The sequence below is a fragment of the Colobus angolensis genome, unplaced genomic scaffold, assembly GCF_000951035.1.
Source record: "Colobus angolensis palliatus isolate OR3802 unplaced genomic scaffold, Cang.pa_1.0 Scaffold44, whole genome shotgun sequence".
Taxonomy (NCBI): domain Eukaryota; kingdom Metazoa; phylum Chordata; class Mammalia; order Primates; family Cercopithecidae; genus Colobus; species Colobus angolensis.
Genome location: NW_012117821.1, coordinates 2614107 through 2631790, shown reverse-complemented (window position 1 = coordinate 2631790; position 17684 = coordinate 2614107). Strand labels below are relative to the sequence as shown.

The 17684-nt window shown below is 44.9% G+C and overlaps 1 protein-coding gene across 2 annotated transcripts in view; it reads right to left on the bottom strand.

Annotated features, from left to right (window-relative positions):
• The window catches only part of CAMSAP1 (calmodulin regulated spectrin-associated protein 1), an 81444-nt gene extending 67184 nt beyond the window's left edge, over window positions 1-14260 (bottom strand). For both annotated transcript variants that reach the window (XM_011957305.1, XM_011957306.1), the window contains exons 1-2: window positions 14002-14260; window positions 12828-12989 (exon numbers count right to left, since the gene is read on the bottom strand). In XM_011957305.1, coding sequence (XP_011812695.1) covers window positions 12828-12989; window positions 14002-14061 — 222 coding nt within the window. In that variant the 5' untranslated portion in view covers window positions 14062-14260. The remainder of the gene's footprint in view (window positions 1-12827; window positions 12990-14001) is intronic.
• Window positions 14261-17684: the final 3424 nt, after the last annotated feature.

Genomic DNA, 17684 nt, shown 5'->3' with positions numbered 1-17684 from the left:
AAAAAAAAAAAAAAGCCAGAAAGTAACAAATGCTAGCAAGGATGGGGAAAACTAGAACCCTCAGATGCAGCTAGTGGGAATGTAAAATGGCACAGCTGCTGTGGAAGACAGTCTGGAAGTTCCTCAAAAAGCTAAACACAGAATGAATACATGACCCAGCAATTCCACCCCACGTATATACCCAAGAGAAATGAAAACACATATTCACATGGGAAACTTGTACACGAAAGCAGCATTATTTACAACAGCCAAAATGCAGAAACACCACAAATGCCCATCAATTGATAAATGAATAAACAAAATAAGGTGTAAGCACACAGTGGAGTATTATTCAGGCATGAAAAGGAATGAAACACTGACACCCACGACAATACGGATGAACCCTGGAAACATGCTCCGTGAAAGAAGCCAGGCACGGAAGATCACAGACTATATGATTTCAATCATAAAAACCGTCCAGACTGAGCAAACCCGTGGATGCGGAGCAGACTGGGGGCTGCCAGGGGCTGAGGAGGGAATGAGGTCTGGCTGCTAATAGGTACAGAGAGTTTTTCGGGAGTGATAAAAACGCTCTGGAATTAGCCAGGGATTATGACTATACAGCTGATAGGGCGTGGCTCTGTGTCCCCACCCAAATCTTATCTCAAACTGTAATCCCCATAATTCCCACAGGTTGAGGGAGGGACGAGGTGGGAGGTGACTGGATCATGGGGAGGTTTTCCCCATGCTGTTCTTGTGATAGTGAGTGAGCGCTCATAAGATCCGACGGTTTTATAAGGCAGTTTTCCCCACTCTTGCTTGCTCTCTCACACTGCCACCGTGTAAGACGTTGCCTCTTCCCCTTCCGCCATGATTGTTAAGTTTCCTGAGGCCTCCCCAGCCATGTGGAACTGAGTCAATTAAACCTCTTTTCTTTATAAATTACCCAGTCTTGGACAGTTCTTTAGGCAGTGTGAAAACAGATTAATACAACATCCTTATGAATATATTAAAAACCACTGACTAAGCCAGGCACAATGGCGCACACCTGTCATCCCAGCACTTTCGGAGCCCGAGGCAGGCGGATCACTTGAGGCCAGGATATCAAGACAAGCCTGGCCAACATGGCAAAACCTTGCCTCTACAAAAAATAAAAAAATTACCCAGGCACAGTACCACACACCTGTAATCTCAGTTACTCAGGAGGCTAAGGGAGGAGAATCCCTTGAACCCAGGAGGCAGAAGTGAGTGAGCCAAGATCACACCACGGCACTCCAGCCTAGGTGACAGAGCCAGAGTCTCTCTCTCTCAAAAAAACAAAACAAAACAAAACCAAAAAAATCCACTGACTAGTACACTTTAACAATAGTGAAGTTTATGGCATGTGAATTATATCTCAATTTTTTAAAAACGTTAATTGATGACAGTTTCAAATTCCACATAATAATCTTTGAGAAACTATTGTTTGTCAAGTTTTGGTGTAACAGCAAAAACAGATTTGCATACTTCTCAGAAAAGACTGTGAAAATACTATCCCCTCTTCCAATTATATATCTACATGAAGCCAGATTTTGTTCATGAACTTCAATAAAAACAACATATTGTAACAGATTAAATGCAAACGCAGATAGGAGAATCAGCTATCTTCTCGCAAGCCAGATAGTAAGACACTTGCAAAACTGTAAAATACTGCCATCTTCTTTATTTATTTCCTTAATTTATTTTGAGATGGCGGTCTCACCCTGTCACCCCAGTTGAAGTGCAGTGGCACGATCATGGCTCATTGCAGCCTGCATCTCCCTGGCTCAAGCAATCCTCCTGCTTCGGTCTCCCAAGTAGCTGGGACTACAGGTACACACCATCATGCCTGGTTAATTTTAATAATTTTTGTAGATGGGATCTCACAGTGTTGTTAGGGATGGTCTTGAACTCCTGGGCTCAAGAAATCCTCCCACCTCAGCCTACCAAAGTGCTGAAATTCCACATGTGAGTCACACACAGCCCCTTCTAATTTGTTTTGAAAAAGTTATTTTTCACTAAAACATTATTAGTATTAATATGAAATCAACTTACTGTTATTTTTAAATAAGTATTTTTAAACTTTCTGATTTTTAACTTCTAGTATGGCAAACACTGATAGATTAAAATTTTCTTTACAAGTTCAGCAAGATGCACTAGCTCACACCTGCAATCCCAGAACTTTGGGAGACCAAGGCAGGAAGCTCGCTGGAGGTCAGGTGTTTGAGAACAGCCTGGGCAACACAGCAAGGCCCCATCTCTATCAAAAAAAAAAAAAAAAAAAAAAAGTAAGTTATCTGAGGTCCACAGCAATTTAAGAGTATAAAGAGGTCCTGGCCAGGCACGGTGGCTCACGCCTGTAATCCCAGCACTTTAGGAGACCAAGGTGGGCAGATCACCTGAGGTCGGAAGTTCGAGACCAGCCTGACCAACATAGAGAAACTCCATCTACTAAAAATACAAAACTAGCCGGGCATAGTGGCAGGCGCCTGTAATCCCAGCTACTTCGGAGGCTGGCAGGAGAACTGCCTGAACCCAGGAGGGGGCAGTTGCAGTGAATCGAGACTACGCCATTGCACTCCAACCTGGGTAACAAGAGCGAAACTCCATCTCAAAAAAAAAAAGAAAAAAAAAAAGCCGGGCATAGTGGCAGGCGCCTGTAATCCCAGCTACTTCGGAGGCTGGCAGGAGAACTGCCTGAACCCAGGAGGGGGCGGTTGCAGTGAATCGAGACTACGCCATTGCACTCCAACCTGGGTAACAAGAGCGAAACTCCATCTCAAAAAAAAAAAGAAAAAGAAAAAGAAAAAGAAAAAAGAAAAGGTCCTGAGACCAAAATGTGTGAAACTCTTGATGTATGCAAAGGAATTAAGAACAAGGATGGAAATCACGTGGATAAATATTAATGACTTTTGTTCTCAATTTTTAAATACTTTAAAAGACAAAAGAAAGCCAAAACAGCACAGCTGGGGTTGCAGCAAAATGAATGACAACAGTGACACAAAGGTCAGCAAGGAAAAGACGCATCTTCTGCTATTTGTGTAGTGGCATCACTTTGACTTGCAGGCAGCCTGCGATGGTCTAAAGATGCAGACAGGAACCCTAAAGCAACTCCTACAAAATACTGGAGCATAAAAGGGAGTACTAAAAAAAATCCAAAATAAGCCTTAAAAGAGGAAAGAAAAAGAAAAGAGATAAACAGAAACAGACCAGATGGTAAAACCAAGCCTTGTGGATAGTCACATCAAATGCAATTGGTCTAAATACTCAAAGAGATTATCAGATGAATAAAAAAGCAAGAGCAACTATACAGCATCCACAAAAAATTCACTTTAAAGAGAAAGACAACAAGAGGTTAAAAGTGAAAGGAATGAAACACACCGTGCAGCCACTATTCACAAGCACTCTTGAATCCACATCCACATTACATGAGGTAGACTTTTGGGACAAGGATTACCACCAGTGATAAAAAGCGACATCTCATAATGACAAAAGGGTTAATTCATCAACTAATATCAAAAACATAAATATGTGTAAACATAACAGACTTTGAAAACACACAAAGCAAAAACTGACAGAACCAAACGGCGGGTTACGAGCGCACAGCTCAGGACCTTCCACCCTCCTCTCAGATTGACCTACTAATAGGACCAAAAACAGGAAAATGGTGAAGGAGACACAAACACCACCGCCAACCAATCTGCACTGATACTGAAGACACGCTACCTTCAAACAGCAGAATATTCTTTTCAAATGCATATTAAACATTCTGCAATGGAAGGCACGTGGCGGACCCTAAGTCCCAATAAACTTAAAAGGTTGAAAATCACACAGAGTATTTTCCCTGACAACAGAATTAAACCAGAAATCACAACACAAAAAGCTACCTAGAACCTCTAAGTATATGGAAGTTAAACATCCAACTTCTAGATAACCCAGTGATAAAACAAGAACCCACAGGGGAAACAAAATATTTTAAAGAGAATGATGAAAGACATGGCCTATAAAAATATGTAACGCACAGCTGAAGTGCTGCTTAGAGAGGAATCAACAGCTTTAAATACCTGTCTTAAAAATGAAAAATGGCTTCAATAACTAACTCCCCCCTTAAAAAATTAGACAAGGAGAACAAATTAAACCCAGAATAGAAAATAATAATAAAGGTAAAAGGAAATTAAGTATTAAATAGAGAAAATAAAAACTACAAGCAGATTTTTAGAAGATTAGTAAACTTGATAAATCGGACTAATCAAGGTAAAGAAAAATAAAAGAAATTGCCAACCTCAGGAAACAAACAGGACTCTGTCACTAGAGATCGCAAGTATATTAAAAGGAAAATAAAGAAATATAAACCTTATGCCAATGAATTCAACTACTTAAATAAAACTGACAAACCCCTTGAAAGTCACAAATTACCAAAGCTGGCACAATGCTAAATAGAAAATCTATTATCATATGTATATTAAAGAAATTAAATCCATAATTAAAATCTTCTAAGAAAACTCCACTTCCAGATTGCTTTATCAGTGAATTTAATATTTAATTTCCTTTTACCTTATTAATCCTTCCCAACTCTCTTTTTTAGCCCATTACCCTGACACCAAGAGAAATATGTCATGAGAAAAAAAACTACAGACCAATATCTGCCAAGAACATTGACACAAAAATCATCAACAATATATTAGCAAATAGAATCCATCAATATACAAAACAAATAATAAACACAACCAATTTGTATCTGTCCTGGGGATGGAAGGGCTGGTTCAACATCTGAAAATCAATTAATGTAAATCATTGTACCAACACACTAAAAATGAAAAGCCATATAATCATCTCAATAAATACACAAAAGGCATCTGACAAAATTCAATATGTATTCATGAAAAAAATACCCTAAGCAAACTCAAAATAGAAGGGAACTCCTGGCCAGGCGTCGGAGGCCGAGGTGGGCGGATCCTTTGAGCTCAGGAGTTCAAGATCAGCCTGGGTAACATGGCAAAAATCCCCTCTACAAAAAGCGTTTTAAAACTTAGCCAGGCGTGGTGGTGTGTGCCTGTAGTCCCAGCTATTCAGGAGGCTGAGGCAGAAGGATTGCTTGAGCTCAGAAGGATGAGGCTACAGTGAGCTTTGATCGTACCACTGTACTCCAGCCTGGGCCACAGGGTGAGACCATGTCTCAAAAAAAAAAGGGGGGGGGCACAGGGGCAGAGAACTCCTAATAAAGGGCATCTATGAAAAAAATTACAACCAACATTCATCATTTCAATGGTTAATACAGTAAATCTTTATTCCCTAAGATTAAGTACAAACAAAAATGTCTTCTTTCACCAATTCTATTCAACATTCTATCTGAGGTACTAAACAGTACAATAAGGAAAAAAAAAATCCTTTATAATTAAAAAAAAACATACACCTCAAATAGCAATACAAATGACTTTATACACAGACAACATGATCATGTACATAGAAAATCTTAAGGAATTTTCTCAATGCCACTAGAACAAATAAGTTGAACAAGGTCACAAAATATAAAGTCAATATACAAATTATTAATTACATTTCTACAGACTAGTAACAAACAACTGGAAAATGAAATTAGGAGAACACCATTTATAACAGAATCCAAAACACAAAAGATAATAAAATTAAACTATACACAAAACATTACCCTGAAAAACCATGAAACATGGCTGAGAGAAGCTGTGAAGCTGTCAAGTCTACACAAAATGAGAGATACAAGCATGTCTGTGGGGACCTAGAATAGTAAAAACTTTTTTTTTTTTCCCTGAGACGGAGTTTCACTCTTGTCGCCCAGGCTGGAGTGCAGTGGCATGATCTCAGCTCACTGCAACCTCTGCTTCCCAGGTTCAAGAGATTCTCCTGTCTCAACCTCCCGAGTAGCTGGGATTACAGGCATGCGCCACCATGCCTGGCTAGTTTTTTGTATTTTAAGCAGAGATAGGGTTTCACCATGTTAGGCAGGCTGATCTCGAACTCCTGACCTCAAGTGACCCACCCACCTCAGCCCCCCAAAGCGCTGAGATTACAGGTGTGAGCCACCACGCCCAGCCAAAAACAATTATTTTTTAATACAAAGGATATGGCTGGAAGACTTAACATTGCCCAATTACAAGTATTCCTATAAACCAGACACAAACATCAGCGGAACAGAACAGAATCCAGAAACAGACTCACATATATGTGGTTTACTGATTTTCAACAAAGCTGTCAAAGTAATTCAATAAGGAAAGCAAAATCTCTTCCATAAATGGTTTCAGAATTGCTATCTATACAAAGAAAAAAATGAATCTCACCCCTTCCCTTACATCATTCATAAAAATGAACTCAAAATGGGTCACAGAGGCAAACATAAGAGCTAAAACAATAGAACTTCTAGAAGAAAACACAGGAGAAACTCCTCACAACCTTGGAGTTGGTCAAGATTTCTTCTATAAGACACAAAAGGACAAACCATAAAAGCAAATACTGATAAATCAGGCTACAAAGAAAACTTTAAAAGCCTTTGCTTGTTTTCTGAAACACAGTCTTGCTCTGTCGTCCAGACTCGAGTGCAGTGGCATGATCTCAGCTCACTGCAATCTTCACCTCCCTGGTTCAAGGGATTCTCCTGCCTCAGTCTCCCGAGTAGCTGGGATTACAGTTGCCCACCACCACACCTGGCTAATTTTTGTATTTTTAGTAGGGACGGGATTTCACCATGTTGGCCAGGCTAGTCTTGAACTCCTAACCTCAGGCAATCTGCCTGCCTCTGCCTCCTAAAGTGCTGTGATTACAGGTGTGAACCACCACACCCAGCCAACCTTTGCTTTTTAACAGACACAGTTAAGAAAACAAAAAGGTGGCCAGCCTGGGAGAAGATCTTCACGATACATACATCTGACAAGGCACTTGATTCTCAATATATACATTTCTAAAAACCTGCAACTTGATAAGACAACCCAGTTAAAAACTGGGCAAAATATTTGAAAAAGCACCTCACAAAAGAATGGAGACAAGCATCTTTACCCACTAGGAAAACACAAATTAAAACGACAATGAGAGACAGTTACACATCCACTCAAAGGGCTAAAGAGAAAAGACGGACGATAACAAGTGTAGAGCAACTGGAATTCTATCTTGCTAGTGAGAGTTCTAAATGCTACAATCATTGGAAAACATTTTGGCCATTTATTCTGAAGACTGAACTTACACATACTTACATTAAGTTATATATACTTATCACATGACGCAGTGATTCTACTCCTAAATTTTTACTTAAAGAAATAAAAATATGGCTGGGCCCAATAGCTGACACCTGTAATCCCAGCACTTTGGGAGGCTAAGATGGGTGGATCATCTGAGGTCAGGAGTTCAAGACTAGCCTGGCCAACATGGTGAAACCCCGTCCCTACTAAAAATACAAAAATTAGCCAAGTGTGGTGGTGGGCAACTGTAATCTCAGCTACTCGGAGGCTGAGGCAAGAGAATTGCTTGAATCCAGGAGGCGAAGGGTGTAGTGAGCCGAGACCTTGCCACTGACCCTCTAGCCTGGGCGGCAGAGTGAGACTACGTCTAAAAAGAAAAAGAGAGAGAAATAAAAATATATATGCACACAAAGACTTGCACACAAACGTCCCTAGTAGCTTTATTCAAAATCGGCAAAAACCGGAAACAACCCAAGTGTCCGTCAACAGGTGGATGGGTAAACGAACCAGGGTGTGCACACGATGGAACGCCACCAAGCTCCAACAGAACTTCCGACAGATGCAGCGCCACGGGCCAGTCTCAGAAACACTTGGTTCACTGGAAGAAGTCAAACACAAGAAGAGCACGTGCCACACAACTTCACTTTTATCAAAACCAATCCACAGTGAAGAAGGCAAATGAGGAGTTACCTGCACTGGGGTAGAGGATTAACTACAAAGGGCCATGGAAGAGCTTGTTGAGGGTGATGGAAACATTACCTTGATTGTGGCGAATGCTAAACAAATGACTGCTTATCAAACCTCAAGGAAACAGATCCACTGACTTCATATAAAATACATCTCAGTAGAGCTGTCTTAAAAAAAAAAAAAAAGACAAAAAGAGGCCAGGAGTGGTGGCTCACACCTGTAATCCCACTACTTTGGGAGGCCAAGGCAGGAGAATTGCTTGAGCCCAGTAGTTCAAAACTAGCCTGGGCAATATAGCGAGACCACGTCTCTAATAAAAAAAAAAAAAAATTTAACCAGCCAGGCACTATGGTGCATTCCTGTAGTCCCAGCTACTCAGAACGCTGGGGTGGGAGAATTGCTTGAGCCTGGGAGGTCAGGCTGCAGTGAGCCACAATGGCACAACTACACCTCTAGCCCAGGCCACAGAACGAGACTGTCTCCAAAAAAAAAAAGAGAGAGAGAGAGAGAAAGAGACAACAACTGGCTGGGCATCGATAAAAAGTAAAAAGAGCCCCTGCAAGGTGGTTCATGGTGAAACTTCAGAGCACCCAGGAAGGAGGAGAACCTCAGTGAGGTCATCCGGGTCACACACAGGACAGGGAACCCACATGGTAGCGGATTCCTCAGCATGGAAGACAGAAGACATTTGGGCAACCCCCTCAAGCTGGGGAAAGCGCTTCCATCTAGTTACACAATCACCAAGGAAAGGTGGAGGAAGGCTCCTTCAGAAGCTCTCTCAGAAATGGTCACGGAAATGCACAGCATCAGCCTTTCCTCAGACGGCAGGAAGGCTCCTGCGCCCAGGGTAGGGACCCTGGCCAGGAGGAGGCGGGTGAGCGGCCTGGAGCAGAGGTGAAGGGAGGAAAGTTCAGGATGGCAGACACGCAGGTGGCCGGAGCAGAAACCATGCAGGCAGGGGCAGGACACAGTCCCAGAGGGATGCCACAGAAACTCAGAACGTGGCCATTCCCCACAGCTGCTGCAGAGGAGACACAGAGCCAAACCCAAGGAGGGAGTGACCCAGGTGTGGGTGTGAGAAGCTGAAACCTGCACTCAAACGCAGCCGCGCACAGCAGGCAGCTTGGAAACATGGTACCTATGCCCAAAAGGAATTCAGACCTTATGCATCAAAGAACTGATGCTGGAGAAAAAACTCACCCTTATGGAAATCATACCAACCGCCCCAAGCTTATTAAACATGCAACAATTTCCAGTGGGGAGAAAACCCACCTGGACAGCGTAAGCTTTGGGGCACAGCTCGAAGCCAGTGAAGCATCTGAGAACCCATACTGGAGAGTGCCTAGGAACGCAGTGCGGGTGGGAGAGGCTGCTCGGGAAACTGGTGCTTCCTACACACCTGGGCATTCACACTGCAAAAGGTGCTTTGGAAGCATTCAGCCGGCACCGCATCCTGCATTGAGGACTCACACCCAGGAGAAAGTCACATAAGGAGAAACCACTAACGTAAGGAACTTAAATTCATATGGAAATGCCAAGAAAACAGTAAAACATGGAAAACACTGAATATAAATGTAACTAGTGCATGAGAAAAAAGAAAAGGTCATGAAAACTAAAGCAAATATTAACTCCAGGAAAAACAAAGCATAATACAAGGAAAGGCACATGAGCTGTGAAAATGGTGCCTGACCACAGCAACATCAAGTCTGACCGTCCTGACCACAGCAACATCAAGTCTGACCGTGAATGTGTCCAAAGCTGTCAGTGCAACCCCAGGGGAATGAGGAGGAGGGCAGTGGAGGGCCACCGTAACCGCTGCTTGTCACAATCCTACCTCAGCAGATCATGTCCACAAATGAGGAGTCAGGAGCCGGAAATACAATGTATTTCTTTAAAATACGGAGGTAGAAACAGTAGACACGAGAATAGCATGGAACGAAAATGGTGCCTCTGGGTTACAAGGAGACTACCTTCTATTTATCTGCCAAGTCCACAGAAACACAGAGGCCAGCAACAGCCTGAAAAGTCACTTATAAATGCACAGCAAATACGAAAAACGTGACCAAGCAAAGGAAAAAGAAGCATACCCTCCTGCCCAAAGAAATACAGGCAAAATAACGAACAAGTGATTCACCAGAGAAGTAGGGTAAAGAGTCAGACAGATGCTCTATTTTCTAAACTGCAACTTTACCCAGAATTAAGTTTTTCTATGTCTTTACCATAGAAAAAGACACTATTTTTCACCTCTCAAATGGGCAGGTAATTTTTAGTAATGTCCAAGATATGGGAAGACATGGGAAAAGACACCTACACAAACTAATAGAAAGGAAAATGTCACAATCTTTAGGATCAGATTTGGCCAAAAAAAAAAAAAAAACAAGCAAACGAAACAGAAGTCCTTAAATATGAACAACCATTCCCCTCGCAGGAACATGGCCTGAGGGAAATCATCGTGGCTGGACAGAGACTACTGCACAGACGGAGAAGGGACAACTTGACCTCCAGCAACACTGAGATCACAGAAGGGCCACGGGGGAGTCACTGGAACGGCTGGCATCAAGTATCTGGCCAATGGGCACAGTACCGCACCAAGTAGAAACGTGGCTCACGACAGAATGCACGGTAAGCTCCCCACTGGGTTGCAGGCCTATATAACACATACAAAAAAAGAAAAACTACCAGAATTTTTACCAAAATGTTAACCATTTGCATAGGTGATAAGATTATGGGTAATTTACATTTTATTCTTTTTGTGCATCCATAGTTTCTATATTTTCTATAACTATGTCACTTCTAATATGAGGAAAAAAATCAATAAAAGATATTAAAGAAAAGCTAAAGTTCGATTTTTGATCACAGGAAGCTTCCGCTAGGATACAGGAGCGTCCCCAAAGCTCAGGCTCCTCTGGAAACGTGAACTAGTCCTGAACACCATTTTTCACAGAATTCTTGCACACGCACGCTGTCAGGTGAGAGCCAGGGATGAGTAAGACATGGCGCTCGCCACCAAGAGGCGTCCTCATGGGCAGAGGCAGAGTGGGGCAGAGATGGTACTGACTGGCACCCAAATCTGAACTAGGGCCCAGAGGCTCCAGTGGGTCCTAGAAAACCCTGTGGCTTTCTGTCCCTACCTCACTGCAGGATAAGGAAATGTAAGACCTGGTTCCCCAACCTCAAGCTTGGGGAGGAAAACAGCTAAAGAGCAGAGCAACTGTCTTAGAAAAAGTCAAAGCACAAACCTCTTGCCAGCTCCTGACACAGACCCGCCTGTCACAGAGACAGAGGCGCCTTCCAGGGAACCAGCAGATGGAGCACCGGCCTGGCTCTGCATGTGCAAGCTAATCATCAGTAACTCCAGAGCCATCCTGCGGGAGCCTCTTCCTCAGGTCCACTAATACAGCCTTACACGGGCCACACACTCCTCTAGTTCGTTTGCTGTGTTCACACACAAACTTCACTGTGTTCACACACAAACCTCACTGTGATAACACACAAACCTCACTGTGTTCACACACAAACCTCACTGTATAACACACAAACTTCACTGTGTTCACACACAAACCTCACTGTGTTCACACACAAACCTCACTGTATAACACACAAACCTCACTGTGTTCACACACAAACCTCACTGTATAACACACAAACTTCACTGTGATAACACACAAACTTCACTGTATAACACACAAACTTCACTGTGATAACACACAAACTTCACTGTGCTCACACACAAACTTCACTGTGTTCACATACAAACCTCACTGTATAACACACAAACCTCACTGTGTTCACACACAAACTTCACTGTGATAACACACAAACTTCACTGTGATAACACACAAACCCTGTGTTCACACACAAACTTCACTGTATAACACACAAACTTCAGTGTTCACACACAAACTTCACTGTGATAACACACAAACTTCACTGTGTTCACACACAAACTCACTGTGTTAACACACAAACTCCGCTGTGTTCACACACAAACTTCACTGTGATAACACACAAACTTCACTGTGATAACACACAAACTTCGCTGTGATAACATACAAACTTCGCTGTGTTAACACACAAACTTCACTGTGTTCACACACAAACTTCAACACCTTTTTACATACATAACAGGATGCTTACTAATCAAAACCTCTGGTAAGGTAACCCTACAAATACACTACTAAAAATAAACATTCTTTACACATATTGTATTAAAAATTACACTATGACCTTCTAAATGTAAAAGGAGAAAATAGCGTTTGGGAAAATGCCATGTTTTTTCCTTAATAATCAAAATGCCTTCTAAAGGCATTTTGATAATCTCCTTTATTGCATATAGGTGCGTACTATGAAAATAAAAACAAATTATTCACTGGCCGGGTGTGGTGGCTCATTCCTGTAATCCCAGCACTTTAGGAGGCCAAGGAGGGAGGACTGCTTGAGCCTGGGAGTTCGAGACCAGCCTGGGCAACAGAGTGAGACTCCATCTCTACTAAAAATAAAAATAAAAATAAAAAATAAATTAGCCAAGCGTAGTAGTACGTGCCTGTGATCCCAGCTACTCAGGAGGCTGAGGCGGGGGGATCACTTGGAACCTGGGAGGTCAAGGCTGCAGTGAGCCATGATTGTGCCACTGTACTCCAGCCTGGGGGACAGAGACCTTGTCTCAAAAAAAAAATTTTTTTTAAGGCACTTAAATCACCGACATGTGCTGCGTTTTCAGACATAAATTCATCACCCTCTACTCTCGGCCTGCGGGAACAACACCTGCTTGCTTTGCTTCTTTTTAACTACAGCAGACACATTTCTGGACACAAAATATAATTTGTCCCAAATGAAGAGCTGGGTCTCAGCATGACAGACAAAGTGTGCTGCTCTCAAGTGAAAAGGGGACCAGTCACAGGAGCAGAGCCACAGGCCACATCTAGGCAGGGCACTCACCTTGTTGATCCAGAACACCATGGCGTCCTCGAGGTCATACGGAAGTTCTTTCGAGGCACTGAACGTAGAGAAGCGCTTGACACTGGCCACCACCTTCTCAATGCTGATCATCTCCACAGTGTAGGCCATCATCAGGGCATCCACCATCGCCATGTGGGCACTCTAGGGGCAGAGGCAGCAGCTATAATCCCTCAAACCCACACTTCTTACCAGGTTCTGATGCAGAGAACCTGCTCATACTCAGAATCCTGGCCTAATTTCTTCATCTCTCGCCCTTTCTGTCTGAAGAGATACTCAGATCTGAGACCTGCCTCCCCCTCACCATCACTATTTCAAGCCTGGCATTTCTGGCTGAGCCTCGAGACCGCTAGGAAACAGGAGTCCGTTCCCAGGCAGGCAGGCCAGCCCTGTGGCCCATGGTGCACTGTCTCACACTGTCATTTCTTATTTCCTCAACAGCCCTGTGGGACTCCCAGCAAAGGCAACGTGACTCCCACGTCATGGCTGTGGGAAGGCAGACAGGAGACCTGTCCCAGGCCAACTGCCCACCAAAGGGCTCAGGCTCCTAGTCCAGAGCTCTACCTGCTACAGCTGCAGCACACCTTAGTGCAGCTTCCTCACACGACAGGAGTAACACTTTCTTCACCCACCGCATGGCACCCGCAGTCTCAGCGGGAATGCCATGGGAGCAACCAAAGGCAGTGCAGGAGGCACCGAGAATGGCCCTGACCCAGAACACTCTGGAAAAGGCACACCAGTAGCAAGCCTTCAGAGAAAGATGGGGGCGGGATACTTGGGGGAGAAAAAGGCAGACTGAGTTATTTTAGCACAAAGTATGCATGAAACAACCTAACAGAATGGGCACGACAATGACATTTCTCACCCATATAGGGTCTGCCTCAAGCATCTGTATTAATACGCCTGCCTCCGATCTCAGCATTCACAGAGCATTCCCGAGAAAAAGGGCTCAGTGGAAGCTCTCTTATCCCCACTCTCCACAACAGTCATGTGCTTTAAAAGAGACAGTTTCCTAAGGAACAAAAGTGTGCAAAAGCACAGGTCTCCACCACCTCACTGCACACCGTGTTCACACCATCCACACGCCAGGTGCGCCACACGAGAGCCCACAGCTCCAGAGGATGGGCCCTGGGGGCGGCCACCGCAGACCACTCACCATTTTTATGGGTGCGCGACTGAGGTCGGACTCTGTCACGGGGGTGTCATCACTCTCCATCACATAGATCCCTTTCCGGGACAGGGCCTGGATGACAGACTGGTGTCCCTGTAAGGCGGCCACCTGGTCCCCTTTCAGGATGAGGCTGCAGACGCGGCAGTACAGCTCGCTGGACAGGAGAAGCTTGATAACAGGCGGCTTAATGTGCTCCTGCTCATACTGGTCAACGTAGAAAGGGTCTCTGAGGTCCTCAGGGATGTTATCTAAGACAGGGAGGGGATGACCAGGTGAGCATGACATACAAGATCCACATGCGTCCTGAGCAGCACCACGACAAGGGCCCACATGGGAGCCCCTTCCAGTGCAATCCCAGACAAAAGGCACAATCAAAAAAAGGAGTATGGCTGGGCACAGTGGTGTGCCACTGTAGTCCCAGCACTTTGGGAGGCTGGGGCAGGAGGATTGCTTCAGCCAGGAGTTCAAGGTTGCAGTGAACTATCACCGCGCCACTGTACTCCAGCCTGGGCAACAGAGGGAGATCAAGTCTCAAAATAATTGATTGATTGATTGATTGATTGATTGATTAAATGGGTAGCTAACAATATGAAAAGGCTCTAGGTGTCTCAATAATTCTGTTGTCTTCTGTGCTTACAAAGGCAACTGTAGCATCTCAGACTACTCTGTGAACACAGACAACTGAAATCATTTCGTGACCTCCACCACTTGACCTCAAAGGACGACTGTCCTAACTTAACAGCAGTAAGAACGTAGGCATGGGAGCCCTGAGGGTGTCAATGGGGCTGAGGGGAAACCAGCACAGGCTAGGACCAGGTAGTGCCTGGTGACACCAGCAGAGAGGGCATGTGGGCATGGCCAGCATCAGCCCAGGGAGGGAGCCCAGCATCCTCTTTCTGACATGAAAATCGGAAGTGATAACAGAGGCTGGACACCCATGGTCTTTATAGAAGAGGCAGCCAGGCAGGCGTGGTGCCACTGTAACCATGACAACGACACAGCAGCAGCAGCAATCAGCCTTTTTCCATTTTTGGACCAGGCAGCATCAAATTCTTGACATGAACTATGTTACTTAATCTTGACACTGCAGTGCCCTCAAATAAGGACTACCATCCGCACGTTACAAATGAGAAACTGAGGCACAGAGAAAGTAAGTGACTTGCTGAAGGCCACAGGAGGCAGAGACCAGCCTGAACCTACACAATCTGATCCAGAGAGCCTACTGTATACTTCCGGCTGCAACATACGCCACCTCCCACAAACAGCACAGGAGCAGCGTACACACGGGACACTGAATGTGTCAAGGCTGGCCTCACCCAGTTTTCTAGCCGTGCCACTATGCCCCTCACACTGTCTCACAAGACGCCAACAGCTGTCCCACTGAAGACGGAGGACGAGGGACGTCTCTGCGGTCAGATGCATTTGGGAAACGTGTGACCCCCAGGTCTTTAATGTGCCCCATGCTCAACAATCTGCCAGGAGGTGCAGACACTCCCACCTCCCTAGAGTTTAGAAAGGACTACCATCTCCACAGAACAGCTCATGAAGAAACCCCACTGATTCCTCGTATTGAGACAACCAGTAACACTAGAGGCGTTCACGGGGACACTAACAAACCTGTCTTGAGCTCAGAGCCAAGCTCTCCTAAGCTCTTTCCCAGGGGAAGAACCAGCTGTGGCCATGGTTCCCCACAGCACCCCTCTCTCTCTCTGCTGCCATCTCTTCTGGCTTCCTACACAATTTTCCTGAGCCCTGAGTCACTTCATTATGGTCCCATGGAGTCTGGTCATTTCCCCACAATCTGAGCACCTCACAGCTGGTTTATTTCTAAATGGCAGCAGCCACCGTTTACACAGCATTTTTGTTTTAAGCACCATTGTACACAATGATTAGGTCACCACGGCAACCCAGGGGCGGACAGGGCTCCAGCTATGGAAGGCTGGCTTAGCAGACGTTAACAGACTCACATCCTATACTTGCTGACCACATCGAGTAGCCCCCTAATCTGAAATCATCGGAACTTTTGAAATACAACAGAGCACAGCAGTAACACAAGGAACAGGCCCCAATGCCAAGCACAGCGGGAAGACTTCTGCTTTCCTTACAAACTACTCACGGAAAGCTGGCCTGCAGAGGTGTGCACAGAGCCACCCTGCACACGCCTCAGTGAGACGTCCCAGGAAACAGGAGCAAGGTGGCCAGGGACAGACAGGCGGCCTGTGGAGCATGCATCCATGGGTCGTGGAGGGAAGTCAGGGGAGGGCACTGAGCAAGAGATCCCATAACCTGACAACGTTTGTAGCAGTTCACACCGGCTGCTGGGGGAAAGATGCAACAGTCACTCTCAGCCTTCCTCTTACTCAACTGACCACACTAGCAGCCAACCTAGTCAGGGCTCTTGGAGGAAGCTGCCTTTCTCCTGACTTTCGGAGCACTTGGCCTGTCTCCTGATCTCACTGCCTGCTCCATCCCCATCCCCTAGGCCAGCTGCCCCTCATTTCCCCAAATACTGGAAGGGGCACTTCCTATCTCCTCTCTAATGACCTGATTCAGTCTCATGGCTAGAAATACCACAGTCACACAGTCATCCCCAAATGTACATTTCTGGCCCCAACCACTTCCCTGAACTGCCTACCTGACATCTCCATGCAGACGTCTGGGGGCACCTCGAGCCTAACCAACCTGGTCCAAGTCACCCTCTCCTCCCACTTGGACAATTGTGATGCAGTCCCTCTAGGAGAGCAGAAACTGGCACAGCTGAGAAGAAAGTTCCCCAGGGACCCCTCAGAGTGATGGCTGTGTGCAGAGGGGGCGATGGAACAGGTACGTAAGTGGAGGGCTGGCCTTAAGACGGAAGCAAGGTGAGCCCCAGGGAGAATGGCGGAGCCTACCTCACAGATCCAGAAACCTGGCGAGGCTGGAAAAAGCAACCATGGCTCTGATTTTTCTCTTTTACAATCTACCAAGTAGAAATGTTTGCCATAGGGTGGCCCACTTTTAAAATTAATCAATATAAAGTGATTCATAAAATCACCTTTTTGAATCATATATGAATATGCATAACACAACTAATTCACATCAATTTCAGATGCAGGAAAATGAGAGTTAAAGGCAAACGACGCACTTACTAAAGATAAAAGCTTCAGACAGTGGCGAAGCCCTCCTAACTGTATGTCACTCCTTCCCATCCGACCTAAGGAAGACCCTGGCCAGACCCCCCGGGGGGTGACGGTGGCCACGCTCCTCCATGGCCCTGCCATGGCAGTTCTGCCCTCAGATACTGAACTTGTCCATGAGTAACCGGCTTCAATGAAGGCAACTACTGCAAGAGTTGGACGTGCACAGTTCTAGAACGTTTAATGTTCTATCAAAATCAATACCTACTAAAAAAAAAAAAAAAACTTTCTAATGCCTGCAATGTACTTCTAGTAGTTTCTTGTTGTTGTTGTTTCTACAAACTAGTAAGACTGTTAGAATTAATACACATTCATTCGACAATTATTAAGTACCCATGTTAGCCAGAAAATGTACAAAAATGTCGCAGAGTCAAACAGAAAGAGATACCAAGTCACTGTTCTCAGGCTGAGCTTCGTAAGACAACTGAAAAGTCAACAGATAATTTCCACGCAATACGGAGGGATGTCACACAGGAAGAGTGCTAGGGGACT